The sequence below is a fragment of the Leucoraja erinacea genome, chromosome 1 (genome assembly GCF_028641065.1).
Source record: "Leucoraja erinacea ecotype New England chromosome 1, Leri_hhj_1, whole genome shotgun sequence".
In the NCBI taxonomy this organism is placed as follows: domain Eukaryota; kingdom Metazoa; phylum Chordata; class Chondrichthyes; order Rajiformes; family Rajidae; genus Leucoraja; species Leucoraja erinaceus.
In genome coordinates this window covers 11,897,445-11,921,601 of record NC_073377.1, presented here as the reverse complement: position 1 = coordinate 11,921,601, position 24,157 = coordinate 11,897,445, and the positions used below count along the sequence as shown (strand labels likewise).

Sequence of the window (24,157 nt, the reverse complement as noted above, 5' to 3'; positions counted from 1 at the left end):
TGAACCCTTTCAAGCTTGACAATACCTTTCCTATAACATGGTGCCGAGAACTGAAAACAATATTCTAAATGCGGTCTCACCAACATCTAAATAAAACTGCAACATTACCTCCCAACTTCTATACTCAATAATCTGACTGATGATGGTCAAAGTGCCAAAAACCTTTTTGACCACCTTATCTACCTGTGACTCGAACTTCAAGGAACCATGCACTTGTACTCCTAGATCCCTCTGCTCTACAACACTCCCCAGAGGCCTACCATTTGTTGTGCAAGTCCTGCCCTTGTTCGACATCCCAAAATGTAACTCCTCACACTTCTCTGTATTAAATTCCATCTGTGGCGGCACCGGGAGGTGGGCCACTCACTATACCTAACCTTCAACTCTTGGGGGGTTTACGTGTCCCGGTGACGAGAGGTAGGGGGTCACAGTATGGTCACGGGTGCCCCTGTGGAGTATTTAAGGGGTTAATTGCACTCGTTCTTTAACGGACAACACACCTGTTACATTTGGTAACCCAGACGTCCAGACTAGATATTCTGGAAAAGAAAATGTGCCCCGCCAGTGCCCAACCCGCCGATGACGACCAGGCTCAACTCAGCGCTGTCGCCATGAAGCTGCCGACCTTATGGACTGAACAGCCGCAGGTATGGTTCCATCAGGCCGAATTCTTTGTTCGCAGGGTAACAAATAATGAGACCCGCTACCATTACGTGGTCGGCGCGCTGAAATAATCCCTTTCCTGCAGGATCCACCTAAATATGGCGGCCTGTAGGCACTGCTGCTCCATACCTTCAGCCTCAGTCGGATGGACCGAACGGGCCGTATTTACAACATGGGTGTGCTCGGCGACTGTAAACCATGGGCCCTAATGAGCGAGATGCTCTCGCACATGGACAGCCACCACTATTGCATGATTTTTGAATATGCCTACAACTTCCAGACCGCATCCACCCGCTCCTCGCAGGGGTAAGTTTAGAAAACCCCTGGGCTCTAGCGGAGCGTGCTGACGAACTGTGGTTGTCCCATCGGCAGGAAGTGGGCCAGTTGGATCGAGTGTCCACAGTGCCCAGGATGGCACAGTGGCCTAGACCCATGCCCATCAGGAGCTCCGCGGAGCATCTGGAGCCTGCCCTTAAAGGGGAAGTCCTTAAAGGGGAAGTTCTTAAAGGGGAGTGATGCTTTTACCACCAGCATTGGGGCTCGACAGCCCCCCCAATGCCGCCCACCCTGTGCGTTTCTGGGAAACGCTAGGGACGGCTGCCAGCAATCACTGCAGCGGTCGGCAACGTTCATCGCCTTTACCTCTGGGGGCGAAAGAGGCGTTGGCTCGGGTGGCGATGCTGGTACATCTGCGGATTGACACCCCCAGAGCACTAACTGTGGAGGCCTCGGACTCTGCGGTTGGTGGTGTATTGGAACAGTTTGTAGACAGTCACTGGTGGCCTCTCGCCTTTTTCAGCTGCCAACTTAACCCGGCGGAGCATAAATACAGCTTGTTCAACCGGGAACTGATCGCTTTATATCTGGCAGTTAAGCATTTCCGTTATTTCCTGGAGGGCCAGAACTTTGTTGCGTTTACTGACCATAAGCCCCTCACCTTCACCTTCGCCAAGGTGGCTGACTCTTGGTCCGCTCGGTAGCAGCGCCACCTCACCGCTATCTCCGAGTTCACGACGGGCATCCGCCACATCACCGGGAAAAATAACTTGGTCGTGGACGCCTTGTCCCGCTCGGCTGTTAAGGCCGTTCTCGACATGTCCCCGGTAATCGATTACTCAGCTTTAGCGGCGGCGCAGCTAGCAGACGAGGAGATGAGGGCGTACCGAACTGCCATCACAGGACTGGTGCTCGAAGATGTGCCTTTGCGTTCCACTGGCATCACCGTCCTGTGTGACATCTCCACGGGGCAGCCGTGGCCTATTGTTCTGGTGACCTGTTGTCGTTGGGTTTTCAACGCCATTCATGGTTTGGCCCACCCATCCATCCGGGCGACAGTGTCGTTGGCTGCTGCAATATTCGTATGGCATGTATTGCGGAAGCAGTTCGGTCATTGGGCCTGGACGGGCATTCCCTGTCAAGCATCGAAGGTTCAGCGGCACGTCTGGGCGCCAGTTCAAGACTTTGTGGTGCTTCGCCGGCGTTTCAACCATGTCCACGTGGATATCGTGGGGCTGTTACCTCCGTCCCGCGGCATTTTACACTTGCTTACGGTGGTGGACTGTTTCACCCGGTGGCCGGAGGTCATCCCGCTTGTCGACACCTTGACCCTGTCCTGCGTGTGTGCCCTGGTGGCCTATTGTGTTGCCCATTTCGGGGTACCGCTGGACATCTCATCCGAACGAGATGCCCAATTTACGTCGGAGCTGTGGTCAGCAATGGCTCGCCTGTTGGGGGCTCAGCTCCACCACTCGACAGCATATCAACCCCAGTCGAATGGGTTGATGGAACATTTCCACCGCCGGCTTAAAGACGCTTTGAAGGCTCTCCTCACCGGTCCTGGTTGGATGGACGAGTTGCCGTGGATCCTGCTGGGGATTCGCACGGCCCCAAAGGAGGACTTGCAGGCTTCATTGGCGAGTTGGTTTACGGCGTTCCATTAATCGTGCCTGGGGTGATTATCCCAACCGCTGGCGACCCCCAGGAGTCGCCATCATCCATGTTGATCCGACCGCGGGGAAAGGTCGGCGCCCTGTCTCCTGTCCCAACGTCGCGGCATGGTGTTGCTCTATCTCACGTGCCTCCGGCTCTTGCGGACTGTCAGTATGTCTTCTTTTTCGGGTGCTACAGCATGGGCTCACGACTTTTGAATTGGACATGGGGGGGAGACTGTGTCGGTGTCTCGTTTGAAGCTGGCCCATTTTGACCTGAGTAAGCCAGTCCAGGTGACCCAACCTCGCCGTCAAGGGCGTCCGCCGTCTCATACCCCATCTAGTTCGTCCTTACCAGAAAATAAACCTTTACGTGGGGACGTACATACGAGGTCCGGCCGCCTCGTTTGGCTGCCCGTCCGTTTTTGTGCCTCCTGTTCTGGGAGGGGGCGGGGGGGGGGTAGGTAATGTAGCGGCACCGGGTGGTCGGCCACGCATTATACATAACCACCAGCTCTTGGTGGGGGGGGGTCACGTGTCCTGGTGACGAGAAGTAGGGGTCACGGTGTGGTCACCGGGTGCCCTTGGGGAGTATTTATGGGATTAATCGCGCGCGCACGGGGTTGGTGAGTGAGGAGAATTAGTGTAGCAATAAAGAACAAGAATTTCAGACAAACTTTGTCTGCCTCGTTCTTTAACGGACAACTCCGCATCCGCTGCACATTAACCATTCCTCTGCCCACCTGTCCAATCGATCCAGATCCTGCTGCAATCGTTAACAACCTTCTTCACTATCTGCAAAACCACTAACTTTTGTATCATCAGCAAACTTGCTAATCTTGCCCTGTAAGTTCTCATCCAAATCATTGATGTAGATGACAAACAGTAACGGGCCCAGCACCAAACCCTGTGCCACACCACTAGTCACAGGCCTTCATTCTGAGAAGCAACCTTCCACCATCAATCTCTGCTTCCTTCCATAGAGCCGATTTGCTATCTATTTAGCTATCTCTCCTAGGATCCCATGAGATCTAACCTTCCAGAGCAGCCAACCATGCGGCACCTTGTCGAACGCCTTACTAAAGTCCATGTACACAACATCTACATCTCTGCCTTCATCAACTTTTATGCTCACGTCTTTATAAAAAATCAACCAGATTTGTGAGACGTACCTCCCACGTACTAACCATTCTGACTGTACCTAATCAGCCCTTTGGCAGCTCTCCTGTATTTAAGGACGACATAAATTTGAACCAGAGCTCCCGCAATGTCCTCGGATAGATCTCATCAGGCACCGGAGATTTTTCTACCTTCAAACACGACAGTACCTTCAGTACTTCCTCGTCGATAACCCTGACTGCTTTCATGACACCTCCAGTAACTGCTCCAATTTCCTCCATCCTACTATCTTTCTCCTCGGTAAATACAGAGGAGAAATACTCATTGAGGACCTTGCCCATCTCCTGTGGCTCCACACAGAGGTGACCGCTTTTATTCCTGAGAGGTCCCACTCTCACTCTAGTTACCCTTTTCCCCCTTATGTATTTATAAAAAATGTTGGAATTGTCTTTTATGCTACTCACCAGAGCTCTCCTGTCCACTTTTTGCCTTTCCGATCTCCTTTTTAAGTTTGCTCCTTAGTTCCCAAAACTCCTCTTGGGATGCACTTGATCCCAGCTGCCTGCTCCTGCCCCATGCATCCTTCTTGTTTTTGACTAACGTCGCAATTTCCCTCGTCAGCCAAGCTTCCTTACATTTGCCTGCTTTTCCTTTCACTCTAACGGGGACGTACACATCCTGAGCTCTCTTCAGTACACTTTTAAAAACATCCCACTTGGCCGATGTTCATTTTCCCTCAAATAACCTGCTCCAGTCAACTTGAGCAAGATCTTCTCTCATGCCCTCAAAGTTGGCCTTACCCCAGTTGAGCATTTTAACACCTGGACCCTCTCCGTCCCGATCCATAACCATCTTAAACCTAATTGAACTGTGGTCACTTGACCCAAAAGGCTCCTCCACACACACTTCATTAACTTGCCCTTCCCAATTTCCCAATATTAGATCCAGCGTTGCTTTCTCACGTGTGGGGGCCTTCACATACTGTTTGAGAAAACTCCCCTGAACACTTTTGAGGAGTTGCACCCCATCTAAACCCATCACAGTATGATTTTCCCAGTATATATTGAGAAAGTTGAAATCCCTGACTACAACAACCTTATTTAACATGCAGCAGTCTGCAATCTACTGGCACATTTGGTCTTCTTAATTCCCACTGACTATTTGAGGGTCTGTAGTACACCCCCAACAAGGTGATCATCCCTTTCTTGTTCCTCAACTCCACCCATATAGCCTCACTAGACGAACCGTCTGTAATGTCACCTCTGAACACAGCCGTGATGGCCTCCTTAACCAATAATGCAACGCCCCTCCTCTTTCTTCCTCACCCCCGTCTCTCCTGAAGCTCCTGTACCACGGAACATTGAGCCAGTCCTGCCCCCCTCACTTAACCAGGTTTCAGTCATAGCTACAACGTCCCAGTCACTCGTACCTATCCACACCCTAAGCTCATCTGCCTTACCCGTCAAGCCCCTTGCATTAAAATACGTGCAGTTTAAACCAACCCTCCTTCCTCACTCTCTGGATTTTTGCCTATTCTGTCCATTAACCTTTCCCACACCACCATCCATTCCAACTTCTAGTCTCTCCTGTGCCTCTGTCCTACACGAGATCCCACCCCCCTGCCAATCTAGTTTAAACCCTCCCTTGTAGCATTAGCAAACCTTCCCGCTAGGATGTTGGTCCCACTCCAGTTTAGGTGCAACCCATCCCTTTAATTCGTCATCCAATGATCCAGAAATCCAAATCCCTGCCCTGTGCATCAACTCCTCAGCCATACATTCATATCCTCCATCTTCCTATTCTTACCTTCACTAGCATGAGGTATTGGAAGCAATCCTGAGATCACTACCCTGCTGGTCCTGCTTTTCAGTCTTCAGCCCAATACCATAAAATCTTGTTACAGAACCCTCTTCCTCTTCCGACCTATATCATTTGTGCCAACATGCACACCAACCTCCGGCTGCTCCCCCTCACTCTTGAGGATGTCGTGCAGCCGCTCCGATACGTCCTGGACCCTGGCACTAGGTAGGCAACACACTGGTGCTAAGTTGACATATTAGTCAATGGTTCACGAGAATTTTATTGTCACATGCACCTAGGACAGTGAAATTCCTATTTTGAATATAGTTCAGTTAATATCTGACTCAACAAGCACAATCATACTAAGTACAAGAGTGTAAGATTACATTACATTGAGACAGTATAAAAGAGTCGCCACGTTTCTGGTGCTTACTTCTACCCTGCATGGTAAAAGTCGTGAAAAATGTCATAACATGGATAATGAAAGGTCACCTATCCATGTTTTCCAGAGATGCTGCCTGACCTGCTGAGTTACTTCAGCACATTGTGTCCTTTTATATATTAACCAGCATCTGCAGTTCTTTGTTTCCAAGACAATAGCAGCAGGAGTAGGCCATTCGGCCCTTCGAGCCAGCACCGCCATTCAATGTGATGATAGCTGATCATCCACAATCAGTACTCTGTTCCTGCCTTCTCCCCATATCCCCTGACTCTGCTATCTTTAAAAGCCCTATCTAGCTCTCTCTTGAAAGTATCCAGAGAACCGCCCTCCATCGCCCTCTGACGCAGAGAATTTCAGACTCACAACTCTTTGTATGAAAAAGTGTTTCCTCTTCTCCGTTCGAAATGGCTTACCCCTTATTGTTAAACTGTGGCCCCTTCTATCTAATATTGTGGCTTGAGTACATGGCCAAAGATGACCCGGGTATGTTTTAAAACTTAACCTCTTCTTGAAGTTCAAGTATATCTGCCTGACCATAAGGTTGCAAAGAGTTTTTGGGTAACCCTTGTATTAATCGCCAATGACAAATCAACAGCACAATCATCCTACAATAGCAGATTATGAAAAAAATCCTCAGCTGCCCACATTCTTTGGGGTCATTAAGACCCCTGAGTGATAGCAATTATTTCAATTGTTCCCTGCTTCAAACATCATTGGACAAACCCTTTCAAAATCTACCAGGAACTTTAATTTACATAGAGCTATTTCTTTAAAACCTAGATATCCCCTGCTTCTTCACGTGCACCAACATCGTCCATCTCCATGCAAGAATGGAAACCACCGTGCCATCCTAATAATTAGACCTGTAACAAAGGTACTAAACAAGAGGCATACGAATGAAATTAGTCAATAAAATGGCACTAGACAGCAGAAAATAGCATTTTGCAGAAACAAATGTGCAGTTATGTGCAGAGCTATTACCCTTTGACCAGCAGGACTAGTGATTCTCTACATCACTCTCATTTTGCCATAATCATTATGCCCCTGTAAACCATCAGTGTCATTAACAAAATAATGAGGCAGGATTGGCTTGATTAGGTTCCCTGAAAGATAGATGAACCCACAGACTTTACTTCAACAATTTTTCCATTTTTTTTCCCTAGTTTTTCACATCTGCTGAAACTATGAAAAAGATTGTCTGATGGTTCTCTCTCATTCATCTAGTTTGTATGTCGAGTCTTACTAGCAACGAGTTGTCAGCTTCAGACATCCCCAGGCAGATCGCTCGACTGTTTGGGGTACATTTCCTTCATCTATCCCTGCTAAGTGACCTGAAACCCTTCAACTAATTCATAAAGGCCAAATTGTTTTGACTGAATCGATTCAAAGAACTCAGTCACTGAAACCATGGTACAATTACTTGATCAAAATCTATTTCAGCAGTGCTTTCCACTACATCATGAATTTCAAAAGCTCCTTGGATTCATTAACAAAAGATTCAATTTGTAATGTCTTTATCTCATCCAACAGAAAATACCTCCAGTGTTCAGCTGTAATCAACACCCTCACTTCAGAGAAATCTGGATCTCTATGCATGGATAGTATTATTTGTTTAATCCAGATCTTGTTGATTGAAAATTACCAAGAAATGGAATTGAAGAAGAAACCAATATTTGACTTCCTTAAGAAACTGGAAGTCCTCAGACTACATCGCAAATGATTCTGCAAATAGCATCCTTCAGAAAGAATGATGGTTGATAGTTAATTAAAACCCATTACACAATTTACAAAGTACACACAGAGTCTTTTATTAGCCATGGTTGCACTATTTTCAATATAATTGTTTTGAACATATAACAAAAAATTATGTTAACAATCAAAAACAAAGCTCTATTCAAAGGAATTATGATTGAAATTATAACATCTGAAACATTCACATGGAGCTGCTATTTTCATAGTATTTTACAATAAACATGAAAAAAATTAAGATCTATGAAAAAGTGTTGGCTTCCAGAGCTGCCTTTTCTCTACATACTTGCTCTGTGGTTCTGATACATCCATTGCCATTTTGCGGTGGGACATTTTGTTTACTAATGAACTAGTAAAAAAAAAATTTGATTGTTTATCGTTGTGTTTTTCCTCTGTGCTCCATTAGGAACGTCAACACCTGTTGCTGCTCCTATTGGATATCCTGACAATGGTACCAACATGTACCCTAACTAGCTGTCAATTGAGTAATTTATTTTTCCCCAACTTGTTTCGAATTTGTCCTAAACGTGGCAATCAGTCAGCATTTCACAATTAATTTAGAGAAGAATATAGTTCATTAAAAATACGTTGACATATTTCAGTGCAAATAATTTGATGCAATTTAATTAATAGATGAGAATTGTTTTCATTGAATCGTCGAAGGTTACGGCAAACAGTCAGGTGAGCTAGTCCATGCCAACTGGACGTAAAGGTTAATTCTACTACAGGTCTTCAAGTGGTTATCCACAAATTTACCTTTAAATGTGGGGAGAGTTTCTGCCTTCCCCCCCCTTCAGACAGTGAGCAATAGAATTCCATCAATCTGAAGCAGGATCCCGACCTGAAACTTCACCTATTCATGCACTTAGAGTTGTTGCCCGACCTGCCAAGTTATTCTGGCACCTTGTGCTCTACTGTAAAAACTTCCCCCCTCAACTACACTCTATTCTTTCTGTCAAAGAAATATCTGACAGTTCTACCAATTGCCTATGAGTAATCTCTTTTTATATTTAAAAAAATCATTGACAGAAGCTTTGACAAAGGGCCCATGACCTAAACTTTTAACTGTTTCTCTCCTCAGATGCTGCGGAAGGACATGCTTAATATTTACAGCATTTTCTCCTTTAATCAGATACTTTAGTCAAATGTTATTTGCTCTTAAAGTTTTGAGATAGTTGAGCTGAAACCACATCAAAAACAATTCCAGGGTGTACTTGCTGCAATACTTAAGAACAGCATTCTTCAGTTTCACGGATGTCTTCACCACTGCTATCCTTGACTGAGAAGGACAAGTCCTGACAGCTTCTAGTCCCTTTTCATGCCCATTCTCCCACTTCTTCTTTCGTGTCCATCATCTATGTTTCAAATGTTCGGCCTGGCTCTTGCACAGTGGACAGCCTTTTCGTTTGCCACCACTAGATCTTCCAGGCAGCATTGTTCACCAAGAAGTGGGCATCTTAGTAGGGGTTCCCACAAACAACTTAGCATCCCACTAGCAACCCTTACTCCAAATACTCTACTGATCGGTATTATCCTCCCTCCGCTCCCAACTCTGTCTCTCCACCATCACTCCCATCCCCAATTTGCTCTTGCCAAAAGATAAAGGCCTATATTTAAATAAAGCTTGTTCAATAGAACATGACAATAGGACGTGCCTTGTGTTTAGTTCATGAATAAAATCCACCAGGTGGCAGCTATTCAATATGCTCTCGCTGCTAACCAATTTCTTGACCAGTATTCTTAGAAGTTGCCTAAGCAGCAACTTACAAATTGTAATTGCTACCTCCTTATTTTCCAGCTGCGTGTTAATACAACATTGATGCTGTGTTTTTTTTAAAATATATTGAAACTTTGCTGGATTTTCTCTACAGCTCGCTTACCTTGCTGCATTGTCTTGTTCAACACAAAAGTACTTGCAACAGAAGTACATTTTAAAGAGTGATTATGATGTTCAAATGAATTGTGCTATCTGGCAAGTTGTCATTGGCAGCTACACCAGTGAGATTTTAGTGTCAGATATGCAAGCTGTGACACTGTCATCTGTGTACAATTTATTTGGACTATTGTAGAGAGAAATGAGTCCACACAATTGCATCAGTTCCTTTTAATTTTTTTATATCTCATCAGGCTATCACCTCCTTTTCCCTATAGAGGATCTCCTCCTTCCCTTCATGCCTGAGCTCCCACTATACAATGTCTCCAAAACCACATGCCCAAATTCCACAATACCCTTCCCTCTGACCACAAGAACACAAATAGGAGCTGGAATATACAGTGCCCTCCATAATGTTTGGGACAAAGACCATTATTTATTTATTTCCCTCTGTACTGTACTGTAATAGATTCGTAATAGAAAAAAAAAAATCACATGTGGTTAAAGTGCACATTGTCAGATTTTAATAAAGGCCATTTTTATATATTTTGGTTTCACTATCTCTGGAATTCTCTGCCACAGAAGGTAGTTGAGGCCAGTTCATTGGCTATATTTAAGAGGGAGTTAGATGTGGCCCTTGTGGCTAAAGGGATCAGGGGGTATGGAGAGAAGGCAGGTATGGGATACTGAGTTGGATGATCAGCCATGATCATATTGAATGGCGGTGCAGGCTCGAAGGGCCGAATGGCCTACGCCTGCACCAATTTTCTATGTTTCTATGTAGAAATTTCAGGGCACCATAATGTTTGGGACACATAGCTTTACAGGTGTTTGTAATTACTCAAGTATGTTTAATTGCCTCCTTGATGCAGGTATAAGAGAGCACTCAGCACCAACTCTTTCCTCAAGTCTTTCCATCACCTTTGGAAACTTTTATTGCTGTTTATCAAAATGAGGACCAAAGTTGTGCCAATGAGTCAAATAAGTCATTATGAGACTGAGAAACAAGAATAAAACTGTTAGAGACATCAGTCAAACCTTAGGCTTACCAAAATCAACTGTTTGGAACATCATTAAGAAGAAAGAGAGCACTGGTGAGCTTACTAATCGCAAAGGGACTGGCAGGCCAAGGAAGACCTCCACAGCTGTTGACAGAAAAACTCTCTCTATAATAAAGAAAAATCCCCAAATACCTGTCCGACAGATCAGAAACACTCTTCAGGAGTCAGGTGTGGATTTGTCAATGACCACTGTCTGCAGAAAACTTCATGAACAGAAATACAGAGACTACACTGCAAGATGCAAATCACTGGTTAGCCACAAAAGTAGGATGGCCAGGTTACAGTTTGCCAAGAAGTACTTATTTCGTTGTCTCTGTACTGTACACTGACAATGACAATAAATTGAATCATTTTTTTTTTTTCATTTTTTTTTTTAAAAGAACAACCACAGTTGTGGAAAAAGGTCTTGTGAGCAGATGAGACAAAGATTAACATATCAGAGTGATGGCAAGAGCAAAGTATGGAGGATAGAAGGAACTGCCCAAGATTGTGTATTGTGTGTTCTTTTTTATTGTACTGCAGTTGGCAAGTTCATTTCACTGCACTTTATTGTGTATGTGACGAATAAATCTGACTATTGACTATTGATCCAAAACATACCACCTCATCAGTGAAAGTGGGGGTGTTAGGCCTGGGCATGTATGGCTGCTGAAGATACTGGCTCACATCTTCATTGACGATACAACTGCTGATGGTAGCAGCATAATGAATTCTGAAGTGTATGGACACATCCTCTCTGCTCAAGTTCAAACAAATGCCTCAAAACTCATTGGCCGGCGGTTCATTCTACGGCAAGACAATGATCCCAAACACATTGCTAAAGCAACAAAGCAGTTTTTCAAAGCTAAAAAATGGTCAATTGAGTGGCCCAATCACCCGATCTGAACCCAATTGAGCATGCCTTTTATAGGCTGAAGAGAAAACTGAAGGGGACTATACCCCATAACAAGCATAAGCTAAACATGCCTGCAATACAGGCCTGGCAGAGCATCACCAGAGAAGACACCCAGCAACTGGTGATATCAATGAATTGCAGATTTCAAGCAGTCATTGCATGCAAAGGATATGCAACAAAATACTAAACATGACTACTTTCATTTACATGACATTGCTGTGCCCCAAACATTATGGTGCCCTGAAACTGGGGGACTGTATAAACACTGCTGTAATTTCTATATGGTGAAAACAAAATGTATAAAAATGGCCTTTATTAAAATCTGACAATGTGCACTTTAACTAAATGTGATTTTTTCTATTACAAATCTCAAATTGTGAAGTACGGAGGCAAATAAATAAATGATGGGTCTTTGTCCCAAATCTTATGGAGGGCACTGTATCACATAGCCCTGTATCCCATCAGCATTATTAAGATTGTGGTTGTTTTGACCATGGTCACGTTTCATCCTGTTCCCCACTCTGCTACATAATAAGATCCTGCCTGTCTCTGGCATGAATACTTTCAATGATTTAACCTCCAGAACTTCAAGCAGGACAGTTTCAAAGATTCACAATCCTGAGGAAATCTATCCCGGTATTGTGAATTAAGCCCTTAAATTCCTCATTTTCTGAGAGGGAAAAGGACCTCTTAGTATCTACTCTGTCAAGTTCTCTCAGAATCTTATACATTTTTCTCATTCCTGAAATCCAATGAATATTTGCCCAAGCTGCCCAATCTTTTTTTAAATCATTTAAATCACCTGGTGAATCTTCCCTCAGCAGCCACCAACACAACTATATCCTCCATTGAGTAAAGAGATCAAAACTATATGTAGCACTCAGTTATGGACAGCCCTCCACTTTAACAGTCAAGAGTGTTTAATTATCATATGTACAGACAGATGTACCATAAAAAACTGTCAATTTATAACCGCAATATTAGTGGAAAGAAAACACAAAGTCCGTGGAATAACTAATGACACAGTTCATCGATGTTCAGTTGTTGTGGACACTGATGTGTAGTGTTCATGAGCCTGATAGTTCAATGGCTCAGTGGTGCATTATTTGTCACATGTGCAACTGCAGTAATTGCATATTTACACATGCAGGCGCTGCCATGTTGTGGCACCATTTCCAGAATCCAAAGTCCAGTACACACGCGCGCTTGGAGCAGCTCCTGATTCAGGTAAGTCCCAGGTTCCTGCAGGGCCTTCCACCATGTCCTTCGACCGGGACGACCCACTCTCCTCGTTCGGCAGCTGACCTTGAAGGCGCTGGAGGCATTATCCTGTTCACTCTGCTACCGGCCCCTGCTCCTCGCGTCCGACGTCTCTTGCGGCTCGCTCCCGGTACCATGGGCCGCTGTGCCTTGTGTTCTCAGCTGACTGCTGTACCAGTCATCCTGGCAGATTTCCGGTTCCGCAGTCTGCCGAGCCTTCGAGCATGTTCCCAGAGTTGCATGGAAGAAGTTGTCCTTGAATCTGGTGATTCCTGTACCTTCTTCCCGATGGTCGGAGCAAAATGTGTGAGAGTTTTTGATATTATCGTCGGCCTTTTTGAGGCAATACATCCGAAAGACCCCATTACATGGCAGAGAGGTCAGTATCTGCAAATGACAAAGCAGTGTCTACTACTCTCTGTAATCTCCTTCATTCCTGGGTGTTCTAGTTACCAAACCAGGCCATGTTACAGTCAGTCAGGTGCTTTCTCTTTTATGTTTCTATGTTTCTCTTTTACTCTACATCCCCTGCATAATATAGGCCAACATCCCATTTAGCTTCCTATTTACTTCTTGAACTTGCATGTTAATGCTCAATGATCTCCATATTCAATAGTGCCCAATGCCATGGGACTGGGCCATTACTTTTAGGCAAAACAAAGCGCTGGAGGAACTCAGCAGGTAATTCAGCATCTGTGAAGGGAATGGTCAAACAATTCAGTTTCAGATTTAGAAAGGTCCGGACCTGGAACAATGCCCATTCCCTCCATAGATTCTACCTGAACCACTGAGCTCTTCCAGCACTTAATTTCACTCAAGATTCGAGCATCGGAAGTTTCTTGTGTCTCCATTACTTAGATCCAAGTGATGGTCCTTTACTAAATGGTTATTTGTGCATCATGGACACCAACTGAACATGCCCCTGCAAGTTCTAATGCATTTATAGACCTATAAATGTACCCATAAAGTAGTTCAACACAAAACAGGGAGATTCGAGCAAGTCACAGAATTGGCAGAGTTTACTCATCTGAGCAGGAAACTATAACCAGCCTTTGTGCCCTGGCTTGCAACAGGATGATACTTGAAGGTTTATTTCCAAATCTCAACTGAAATACTACAATGTTCTACTTGGACATTGGACAACTGGAATGGGCTTGTTTGCAAATCTCATGGATTGGCAGATTCTGACAATGAATAATGATCAAGTGCACAGAAAGCCAATTAATCATTGCAGATACACCATATCCCAAACAAAAAAACTGATAATTCAATTGTACAATGATGACATAGGTTATTTTTAGTGCATATCAAAAGCTTCTATTCAGTCACGGCGAAGTTCATCAACTATGACTTTTTATTATTCTGTAGATATTGACATGCTATTTATATTTATAATCTTGCTCATTACAAATTCTGTTTATCTCCATATGCTTTATGCTTTCAATTTTAGCTACAGTTATTACTATAGCAACAGCAAGAAACAATCACTCAGTTAACAACTGCAATTGTAGGAAAACCAAGCTACAAATATAAAAGTTTTTCTTCAATCTCATGTATTGAATGGTGGCCTGCGGAAAATGGCCATTAGGTTTGTCCTCATAACGGTCAATGCTTTTCAAAGAAATGCCTTTTATGTGAAGTGTATTGAGGTGTGAAATGCTATACTGCATAAACATGTCCTTCTAATGTTCCTTCATTTTTGTTCAAAATTTACCGCTCTCCATTTATCTGCATAATCATTTCTGGTGTGCTTTATCCAGGTGAATTCATAGATCAACATAAAACAAACTACTGCAAAGGTACAGCTGGGGGACACAGAAGCAAACAGCGTAACGTGAGAAACTCTGCATCTTCTATGGCCTAATCGTTATTAATAAGTGATTAATGGTGCATTGTGCAGAATGAAGGATGCAAGGTCACCGTAGATCATGGGTGTGAACAGCAGGCAAAAACAAGAAACTTGCCTATAAAATCAGCTTTGCACTGATACTGTAGCACCAACAGAGCAACACTCAGGGAGAAACTTATTATAGTAGAGTGCTGCTTCCTCTTTTTAATATTCTGGTATAAAGTTGCTTTCTGTTGTGAAAGCAATATGAAACCAAGAGCTTTACCCCAATTTTATTTCTGTTAAGGGCATTATACGTTTGGAGGAAAAAAAGTAGGTTAAAATTATTTTTAAGGTCATGTTGTTCTTGATTTGGTCAAACTTACTCATGAGAAAATAAACAAAAGTAAATAGAAACATCTACCTGTCCATCTGCGAGGATAGCTGTTCTTTCCAGATTTTTAACGTTGCTGCAGCACATGTTGGGTCAAGTTCCTCGTCATTCCTCCGCGCTGCTAAGGGTTCAGCAGATGGTGTTACTCTTTTCACTGCTTCCTTGGTCTTCGGTATCAGTGGCTCCAGTCCTGGAGTTACAGATAATACAAACCACCTGCTTTAGATGTTGTGAACTAGAACATTAAAGAAAATAATAATAATAATCACCAATGTCTTAAAAAAATATGTTGTACTCAAGTGCTATTATGTCCAGTTCGCTTGTCACTTCAGATACAATTCTGATTCAATTACTGACAGGAAATGCATAAAATATTGATTAAAGGTTAAAATCAAAACACAATAGCAGGTAAACACCATTTCTATGGAGCATTAAGATTCAAATATCCCGTCAATTAAGTCATAGTCTTGGTTATTGCATTGGGGGTTCACTTAAAGTAAAGAATCTTCATTGGATAGCTACTGTGACGGAAAGTGTGCAGAAATTTGTAATAGAAAACAAAAACAGAAGAGCAGAATTTTTAAATACCAAAGTTGCTTGAGTGACATTTAATAGTGTATTAAAGGATTTATTTCTTCAAACCCCTGATTAACTAAATAAATGTTCTGACAGAAAGGCTTAAAGACCTAGTAGCTACCAGTTTGAATTTCCAGACCTACAGCAAGCCAATCAATCTCAGCCAAAGCAGCGGTAGGATATTAAGCTTGCATTGAAATCACAAAGGAATAGGAAGAAATCTCCGCTGTGTACTTAATCACAACTAGGCAATGCTTGCAGGAAAGAAAAGTGCAGGCTTAGTTATTAGGTCCTGAAGATCAAATGAACGACATAACCACACAAGACAGCATACACTAGGCTAGTGCACGAACTACCATATGGACAAGATATCAGAAACATACATTTCCCTCTGAAATTGTACATTGATAGGGGAAAAAAGTAGGAAATTAAAAAATGTAGTCGGTTTGGCTAATACTCTCAAATTAAATAATTTCAAGACACAAAACAGTTGTTAATACAAATGTTTATTTTCCAATACAAAAGCAAAGTTGTGGAGTAAAAGTATCTTAAGGTGCAGGGTTTGTTGTAGCCAACAGATTTCAGCAGGACGTTTGACAAGCGCAAAGCCCATGGGATACAAGGGAGAGTGGCAAATGGAATCCAAAATTGACTCAGTGGCAGGAAGCAAAGAATAGTGGTTATCTGGTATTATTGTGACTAGAAGTTTCCAGATGATATACAATTTTTCAGTGAGGAGAGGCAGGCACATAGACCAGCTGCATATTTCCCAACAAACACACCATCCTAATTTGGAAGCCATCGATTAATCTAAATGCTGGTACTTTCTACTCTACAGCAGCGTGGAGATACCCTCACCACTACAGTGGTGCAAGGAATAGCTCACCACCAACTTTAAGGATAGGTCAATAACACTCTTCTTACCAATGACACCCAGATCCCCCCTCCCAAAAAAAGGAAAACCTTATTTTCATTAAGAAGGATTACAAACTGGGTAACATGAAGTAATTAGTAGATTAATTAAGGGGAGATGTAGATGAGGTTTATAACCCAGAGAGAGATAGGGTTTTGGAACTTCCAGCCTGTAAGAATGGTAGAGAGACAAAACCTCATTACACTTGACTAATACACTTGAATGAGTGTTTCAAAATCATTTGACTGCAGTTCTCTGAAATAATTCTTAGCGGATAGGATTAGGCTGGTTTGCTTTTTCAAGCTAAGCACAGCCCCAATGATCCAAAATGCTTCCTCCTGTGCCATAAACTTTCTGTATTGAGGCTTTGTTGAAAATATTGCTTTGCTTCATTTTTAAGTTTTAATTTTTCAAACAGAGAGACATTGTTATAAATGTGACCTCATTCTAAAACTATAAAACGCTGAAATCTTTTTGAAATTGCTCCGCATCACCCATTTGCCTGAAGCAATAACATGGATAGAGTTAAAAAGATTAATCAATAGCAGGAAATGGCAAGGCAGGGCCTATGGCTCAAAGCTAGGCCACTGAATGCTGACATTATTGATTTTAGCAAGTTCACCAGGACTTGTAATTAAAATGTAAATTTGAGAAAGAGATTATGTCCTGACAGAAATCTTAGGATTAGGGAGAAGATAAAGCGCCTCAGTGGTGCAGAGAGAGAGAGAAGGAAGGTTTCCTCAGCTGTGTGGCTTTACCCTTACTTTAACAACATTGGATCTGCTCTGAAGTTTAATTGGCAAATTGTTGAGACAGATAATAGAAACTGCTGATAGAAGTTGAACCATGGAAAGCTCCTATGAACTCTAATGCTTCTGACTTAACTCTTTAGCCTCTTTCAACTGAGCAACATAACATTTGCCGCAAGTTTTAACATGATAAGCAGAATGGGGATTGGAGGTGACGATACAAATAACATGTCACTGAATAATTTAAAAAAAAGCAATTGTTTTAACCACTGAACTCTTTTTTGACAACCGTTGTCAATATGTTTTAAAAGTCAACTGTGTTAAGAACATTATGTTGCATAAAGAAGGCTTTTTCCATCCAAGTCACTTACAGGTTTTGTTTTTTTTACAAAAACATTTGGCACATGGATTCAATGGCAACTCTCAGAGCAATCATAGCAGTCCTATTTCCCCCAGTTATTCTACTGTAATCTATTGCGTCTCACATGTCCATCAAATCCCCAATTCGCCAGCCACCCACCTGAACTAAGGGCAATTTGCACAGTCAATTAACCCATCAGTGTGTCTTTGGGATGCAAAATACTTAAAGGGAGACAGAACCAAAACTGGTCAGTTGCACTGTGGGCATTTACACATCACCTCCACAGCGACCATCCTCTGACAATAATTCTGTTATCCCACTTTCTCATCCATTTCCCACACATTAGGGGCCATTTACAGAGGCCAAATAACCTGCAAATCCATACATCTTTGGAATGCCCCTCCCGAGCCATGTGGGCGGCAGAAGCATCCTGGCAACATTTCTATAAGCTGGATGACGAAAACTGAACACTATACTCCAAGGGCATCCCCACCAACATCTTGTCCAACTGCAACATAACATCCCAACTTCTATACTCAATGGAAACACAAGACAGTGCAGATGCTGTAATTTTGAGCAAAACAATGCGCTGTAGGAACTCAAGCGGGTCAGGCAGCACCAAGGGAGGGAAAAATCAAAGCGCAAAACTTTGCATACATTCAGAGCTCTTGCCTAGGAGCTGAGATTCTGTACTCAATAAATGGAGAATCCCACGATAAACCAATGTTTACAGCTTTATGGCTTGCATTCCACAACAATATAATTTTCCAAATATATTACAAGCATCAGCAAAACAATCAAAAAATCTAATCAACGCAATTTTAAATCATCTTGTTTTTCCCATCCAGCTCACTCTACAAGAGACACAAGAGACCACAAAAAATTAGCTGCTTGGATTCCAGCATCTAGTCTCATGTCAAGATTTCAACATCTGCAGCTTCTGTCTCCGGCTGCTCATTTTTAACTTCACAAGCACGTTATTTCATCCAGCAAATTCAATTCAAAGATCATATCTTTGCACATGGACCACTAAACTATATGTGACATCAGAAAATAATTTGATCCCATCATTAAGGTGCATGCCTCAATCATGTGTAATAATAATGGGAAGTTGACCTGCAATTTCTGTTCGCTTTCCAATTACACTGTAATAAGTTGTGTTACTATCTAGTGTCATGCTGTCATTTTTGTAATGGACCTTGAACCTTAAGCATTACAAGAGGCAAAAGACCTAAACTGTTTAAATTTCCTTGACAGCATGTTACAAAAGGTTTTTACACTCAAGTATTTTCAGTCCAGATTGTTAACTGTGGCTCAATGGTAGCACTCGTAGTGGTCATCAAACAATTCGAGGTTCAAGTTCTGCTGAGAGACTAGACTATAAAAACCTCTAGTGACATAATACAGTCCTGAGGGACTCCTGTGTAAACGGAGGTGCTGTATTTCAGATGAAAACTCTGTTGAATCTAAAAGACCCAAAGGCACTATACAGAAAAAGGACATGGGTGTTATCACCAGTAATCTGTCCAATGTTTATTGATCAATCCTTCTTAAAAAATAATTGAGTATTTGGTTATTATCAACTTGCAATACACAGAATAGGTGTTCATAAATTCTAGGAGCAGAATTAGGCCATTTGGCCCATCAAGTCTACCCTGCTATTCAATCATGGCTGATCTATCTTTCTTCCTCGAACCCATTCTCCTGCCTTCTCCCCATAACACCCTTACTAATCAAGAATCTGTCAATCTCCGCCTTAAAAATATCCATTGACTTGGCCTCTACGGCCGTCTGCGGCAAGACATTCCAGATTCCACACCCTCTGACTAACAAAATTCCTCCTCATCTCCTTTCTAAAGGCATGTCCTTTTATCCTGAGGCTATGTATGGTCTCTGATACTAGACTCTCCAGGTGCTTGGAGCTATTTTCACTTTGGCTATCATGCTTCCTACTTTAGAAAAGTAACTATTTCTTCATAAAAGTAACTTCAAAAGTACTTCATTGACTGTGAACACTTGGGGATGTTCTGAGAGGATTGAAAAAGATTCAATTTAAATTAAAGTCTCTTCTATCAACATCTTCAATCAATATCACAGGCAGATTAACTGATCATTATTACATGGGAGCTTGTGAGACCTAGCTATTTGCAACACTGCAGCACTTTGATACAAAATGCTTCCTTGAAAGATATAATTTTAATAATGTGGTGGTTTTTCAATTCCTGTACTTGATGTCAAGAACATTTAGTCGGGAGTTGGGTTCCTGAAGCCAAAATCTGGTAACTCTTATCAAAATGTTAATTGGAAATTAGTCCACAATGTTCTGTTTTAAAATGTACTAAATTTCATTTTTAAAAAGATCATCATTGTAAAATTACAGAAAACTAAATGATAATCTAAGGATTAAAAACACAATATATATAGATATGAAAGGCTGTTCATTCATAAAAGGATTAATTTAAATTATATAGGCAGGATTTGGTAAATTATTTTAGTATTATGACATGTTAATTTAGTGTCCAATTATTTATAATCAGGCAAGTACAATGAAAATAGACAAAATGCTGGAGTAACTCAGCATCTCTGGAGAGAAAGAATGGGTGACATTTCGGGTTGAGACCCTTCTTCAGTCGGACGGTCTGAAGAAGGGTCTCTACCAGAAACTTCACCCATTCCTTCTCTCCAGAGATGCTGCCTGTCCTGCTGAGTTACTCCAGCATTTTGTGTCTATCTTCAGTTTAAATCAGCATCTGCAGCTCCTTCCTACACATTAAGTACAATGAAAATTCCTTTGACTGTTCCAATTAAATTTAGCATAAAGGGTAAAAATATTGAGAATCAAGAATGATTACTCGTTTAGGAACACAAAATCTTCTATTTCCTTCAACTAAACTAATCACTTTTCTGATTCCAACCACAGTGCAAGCTGCCAGAAATGGATTTAGTATCAAGATTGAGACGATGGACTGATTCAGCTCAGTTATGGGTGTAATATTATTGTATCTTGCTTCAACTGCCACATTCATGTCATGATCTCTTATAAATATTTGTTTGACATGAATTTTGTGGAGTATACCCAGTTGAATTACACTCCTAATTTAGATATACATTAAAAAAAACTGTTCCAGAATGGGTTGACAGTGCCAACATGAATTTACATTATCATAAACATTGATTGCTATGCCCTAACCATTAAACAAAGACCAACATCACTATAATGTGATTGCACAACAGCTTACAGATTTGCTTATATCCATCCTATAAAGATTGTGCTGTGATTTTTTTTTAAACGGGAGGAAAGACTTGGATTTATACACCAGGAGGTACTGGAGTTAGGATGTAGTGTTCAAGGTATAATGAGCTTTGAAAAAGATGTGAAATGGGACAGTTAGCCAATTTAACTAACATTCATGAGATAGAAAGTTATGGGATCCTTATTGGGGAAGAGAGGTTTATTTGTCAATTTACAAATAAGTGTTCAAATAACTCGGTGACAGCTTCTTCAGTCATCAGTGGACAGAATAAACACACAGCTGATCACCTTATTGCTTAATAACAGGGTTTGTTTACTTAGCTGCGGGAGAGTGTCCTGGAAGTGGCAGCTAGCAGCTGCATCAACTCACCATACTCCTCTCGAAGGTGCTCCTTAATGTGCGGCTCATAACCTTCCTTCTCAGGAACTTCAACAAAATCATCATCGTCGTCGTCATCATCATCCTCATCAGTTGCTTTCATCTGTCGAAGCAAATCAAAAGAAAACCTGTCACTATCGCTGACCTGTGAAACATCCTAATTATACTCTTCGGAAATGACAGGAGCACTTAACTTTCTCAGTGAATAAATGACAGCAATCAATCAAGTCTGAATAACAATGAGCTGCGGACCTGAAAATTATTTTTGTATAGAATCTAGCCAGGAATTTATGAAAGGTGAAACACAACCCAAGGTTTAGGGTATTATGGCTTTCAGCTTGCACATTGCACATCAAACACTAAACAGAATTTATGTTTTAATTTTCTGAAAGGTAAAGTAGGAGGGGGTCTTGTGCTACAATGCATAACATATAGAGCATCTCTGCTAAACACACAACATGCCACTGTAATCAAGTGCCTCAAAAGTAATCTTCAGAAAATTGTAATTATCTTTCTAAATAATGTATTTAAGTCAGGTAAATTTGGTATTAATCGGGAAAAAAACATAAATATGAATCTTTCAGAAGAAATATTACATCTTCTTGTAAAGTTGGGGTTCGAGCGAGGCTGGGCACTGTTCTTTATTCCCACTCGTTTTATCTTTAAAAAAATGGGGTGTCAATTTCCAGTCGCCCATTTTGTGCTGCACCCAAGCTGAATGTATATCCCTCCATGCACTGTCACCTTTAAACATCTCAAAGGTGTTAGTTGATGATTTATTTTTGAAATCAGTGCTTTTTCTTATGGCGTAAATAAGACTACATACATACACAGGGTCCCTGCATCACATTAATTAAATCAGAAAACCAATAATTTTTTATTCCAACTATGAGTATATCAATATTCCTCAGACAAAAAAATCTAACACCACTGTTGTATTCAAGATTGGGTGAATGTAGCTGCAAATTCTAATTTAATTTTAAAGAAAATGATTATGTCACTGTTTACAGAAACATTTCCAATGTCCAATTAAAAATATGGTAAAAACATTAAAATATAACATTAGGAATTACATTTCTGGATGGGTCATAACAGGACTGTTTAATTTTGCCTTGTAATGCAAGAATAGGTTAAGAATAAGGATCATTCTCTATGTTCAAGTGGTTGAAGAAATCTGCTTTCTTATACTTTTTGTTTTGTGAAAAATCTTAATAGAATCATAAAATACATTTTCCGTCATCTAATTAATTTGGGAGGCAATCTCAATTATTTCCCACCCAGGAAATCAGTTTTGTCCTTAAATAAGTGTCTGTTATACTCTAAAAAATGATGTTATAAGGCATCCTTAGACAAGTGAACTCTAAACTTCATTTGTCATTCTGCAAGCTTGATGGCTATGCATTTAAAAACCCATTCTATCTTATAAACTAAAAATTAAATGTACTCAGCTGTGATAGTCGTCATTGCATCTGCTATTTATATGCTAATATCCTTTCTGGAAGGTCCTGCAAATTATAGCACTCCAGTAAGTCAGGTGCATCTAGCCTTAGGCTTCAACCGTGCAGCGAAAAAAAAGCACAACATTTTGAAAGACTGTGGCAAAGACTTAAAATCACAATCAACTTAGATTGTTTCAACTTCCCTTTAAAGTTGATAGAGACACTGCTGACTGACAAATAATTAGCCAATAACAAATGAGAAGGAACGTACAATCACAGTACACAAGGGAATGTTTTGGCAGTGAGGCAAAACCAAGTGCTGGAAAGAATGCTGATGCTCAGATTAATGCATTTCTCTGAGCTGTTAAGCATTTCTTTAACAAACTACTCGCAAAATGTTTTAAGGACTTGTTTCATGTTTTGTTTCAGCCAATGGTTACATTGTTTTAGAAATAGTTATTTTAGAATGCAAATTAAGAGATTAGCCCATAATTTACTTCATTGTAATTTTATCAGGGGACAATGAAAGGTTCAGAAACTAACCAAAATGAGCCGGTATCAGCTTTTGTGATAATTGGATGGATGGGGAACATGTTTTTTCATTAACACCAGAATACACGCATTGCAATTGTTCAGAGAGGGAACCCTGGGTGAGCTCGCCAATTGGATTCAAAATTAGGACATCGTGAGACCACACTTGGGAGTCAGATTTGGAGTTGTGTACAGATCTGGTCACCCACTACAGGAGATGCCATTGAGTTGGAAAGGGTGCAGAAGAGATTCAGCAGGAAGTTACCTTTGCTTGAGGGTTTGAATTATACAGAGAGATTGGATAGGCTGAGATGTTTTCTTTGGAGCAGAGGAGGACTGAAGGGGCCTTAGTGAGTTGTACAAGGTCATGAGGGGAATGGATAATGTGAACACTTAATCTTTTTCTTAGGGTAGTGTTCTTAAAAACGAGAGGGCAATGGCTCAAGGTGAGTGGAGAGAAATTTAAGAGGGACCTCAAGCAGCAATATTTTCATGCAGACGATAATCGATATCTTAAATGAGTTGCCGGAGGAAGCTATGGAAGTGGATACAAAGACGAGAGTACTAAGGAGCCAAATGCAGGCAATGGGTATAAGCCCAGTATGCCAACTTTGTCAGCATGGACAATGTGGTCCATAGGGTCGGTTCCTCTGCTGTGCAGCTCTATAATTCTATGCCACCCAGCATTCCTTGCATTCATTTTTCATGTTTCTCTTCCTGTAAATAAAAATGTCATTCCCCAGTTGGGCATGAGAGCAAACATTGCTGGATTAATAAACCAGTGGAATTAGCAGGACAGATAAGAGTTCAAGAGTTCATCATTGTACTGAGTGAGTTTAACTTCTGTTAATGGATTAAATCAATTTGAAACTTGTCATTGAAGTGTACAGCACAGAAACAGACCTTTGGCCCAATGCATTCATGCCGACCAAGAAGCTCCCACA

At 41.6% G+C, this 24,157-nt stretch overlaps 1 protein-coding gene across 1 annotated transcript in view; it reads right to left on the bottom strand.

Moving 5' to 3' along the window:
- The window catches only part of uvssa (UV-stimulated scaffold protein A), a 111,368-nt gene that overhangs the window by 50,987 nt on the left and 36,224 nt on the right, over positions 1-24,157 (bottom strand). Inside the window, exons 8-9 of the mRNA XM_055652007.1 lie at positions 21,235-21,346; positions 15,043-15,202 (exon numbers count right to left, since the gene is read on the bottom strand). Of these exons, the coding sequence (XP_055507982.1) occupies positions 15,043-15,202; positions 21,235-21,346 (272 nt within the window). The remainder of the gene's footprint in view (positions 1-15,042; positions 15,203-21,234; positions 21,347-24,157) is intronic.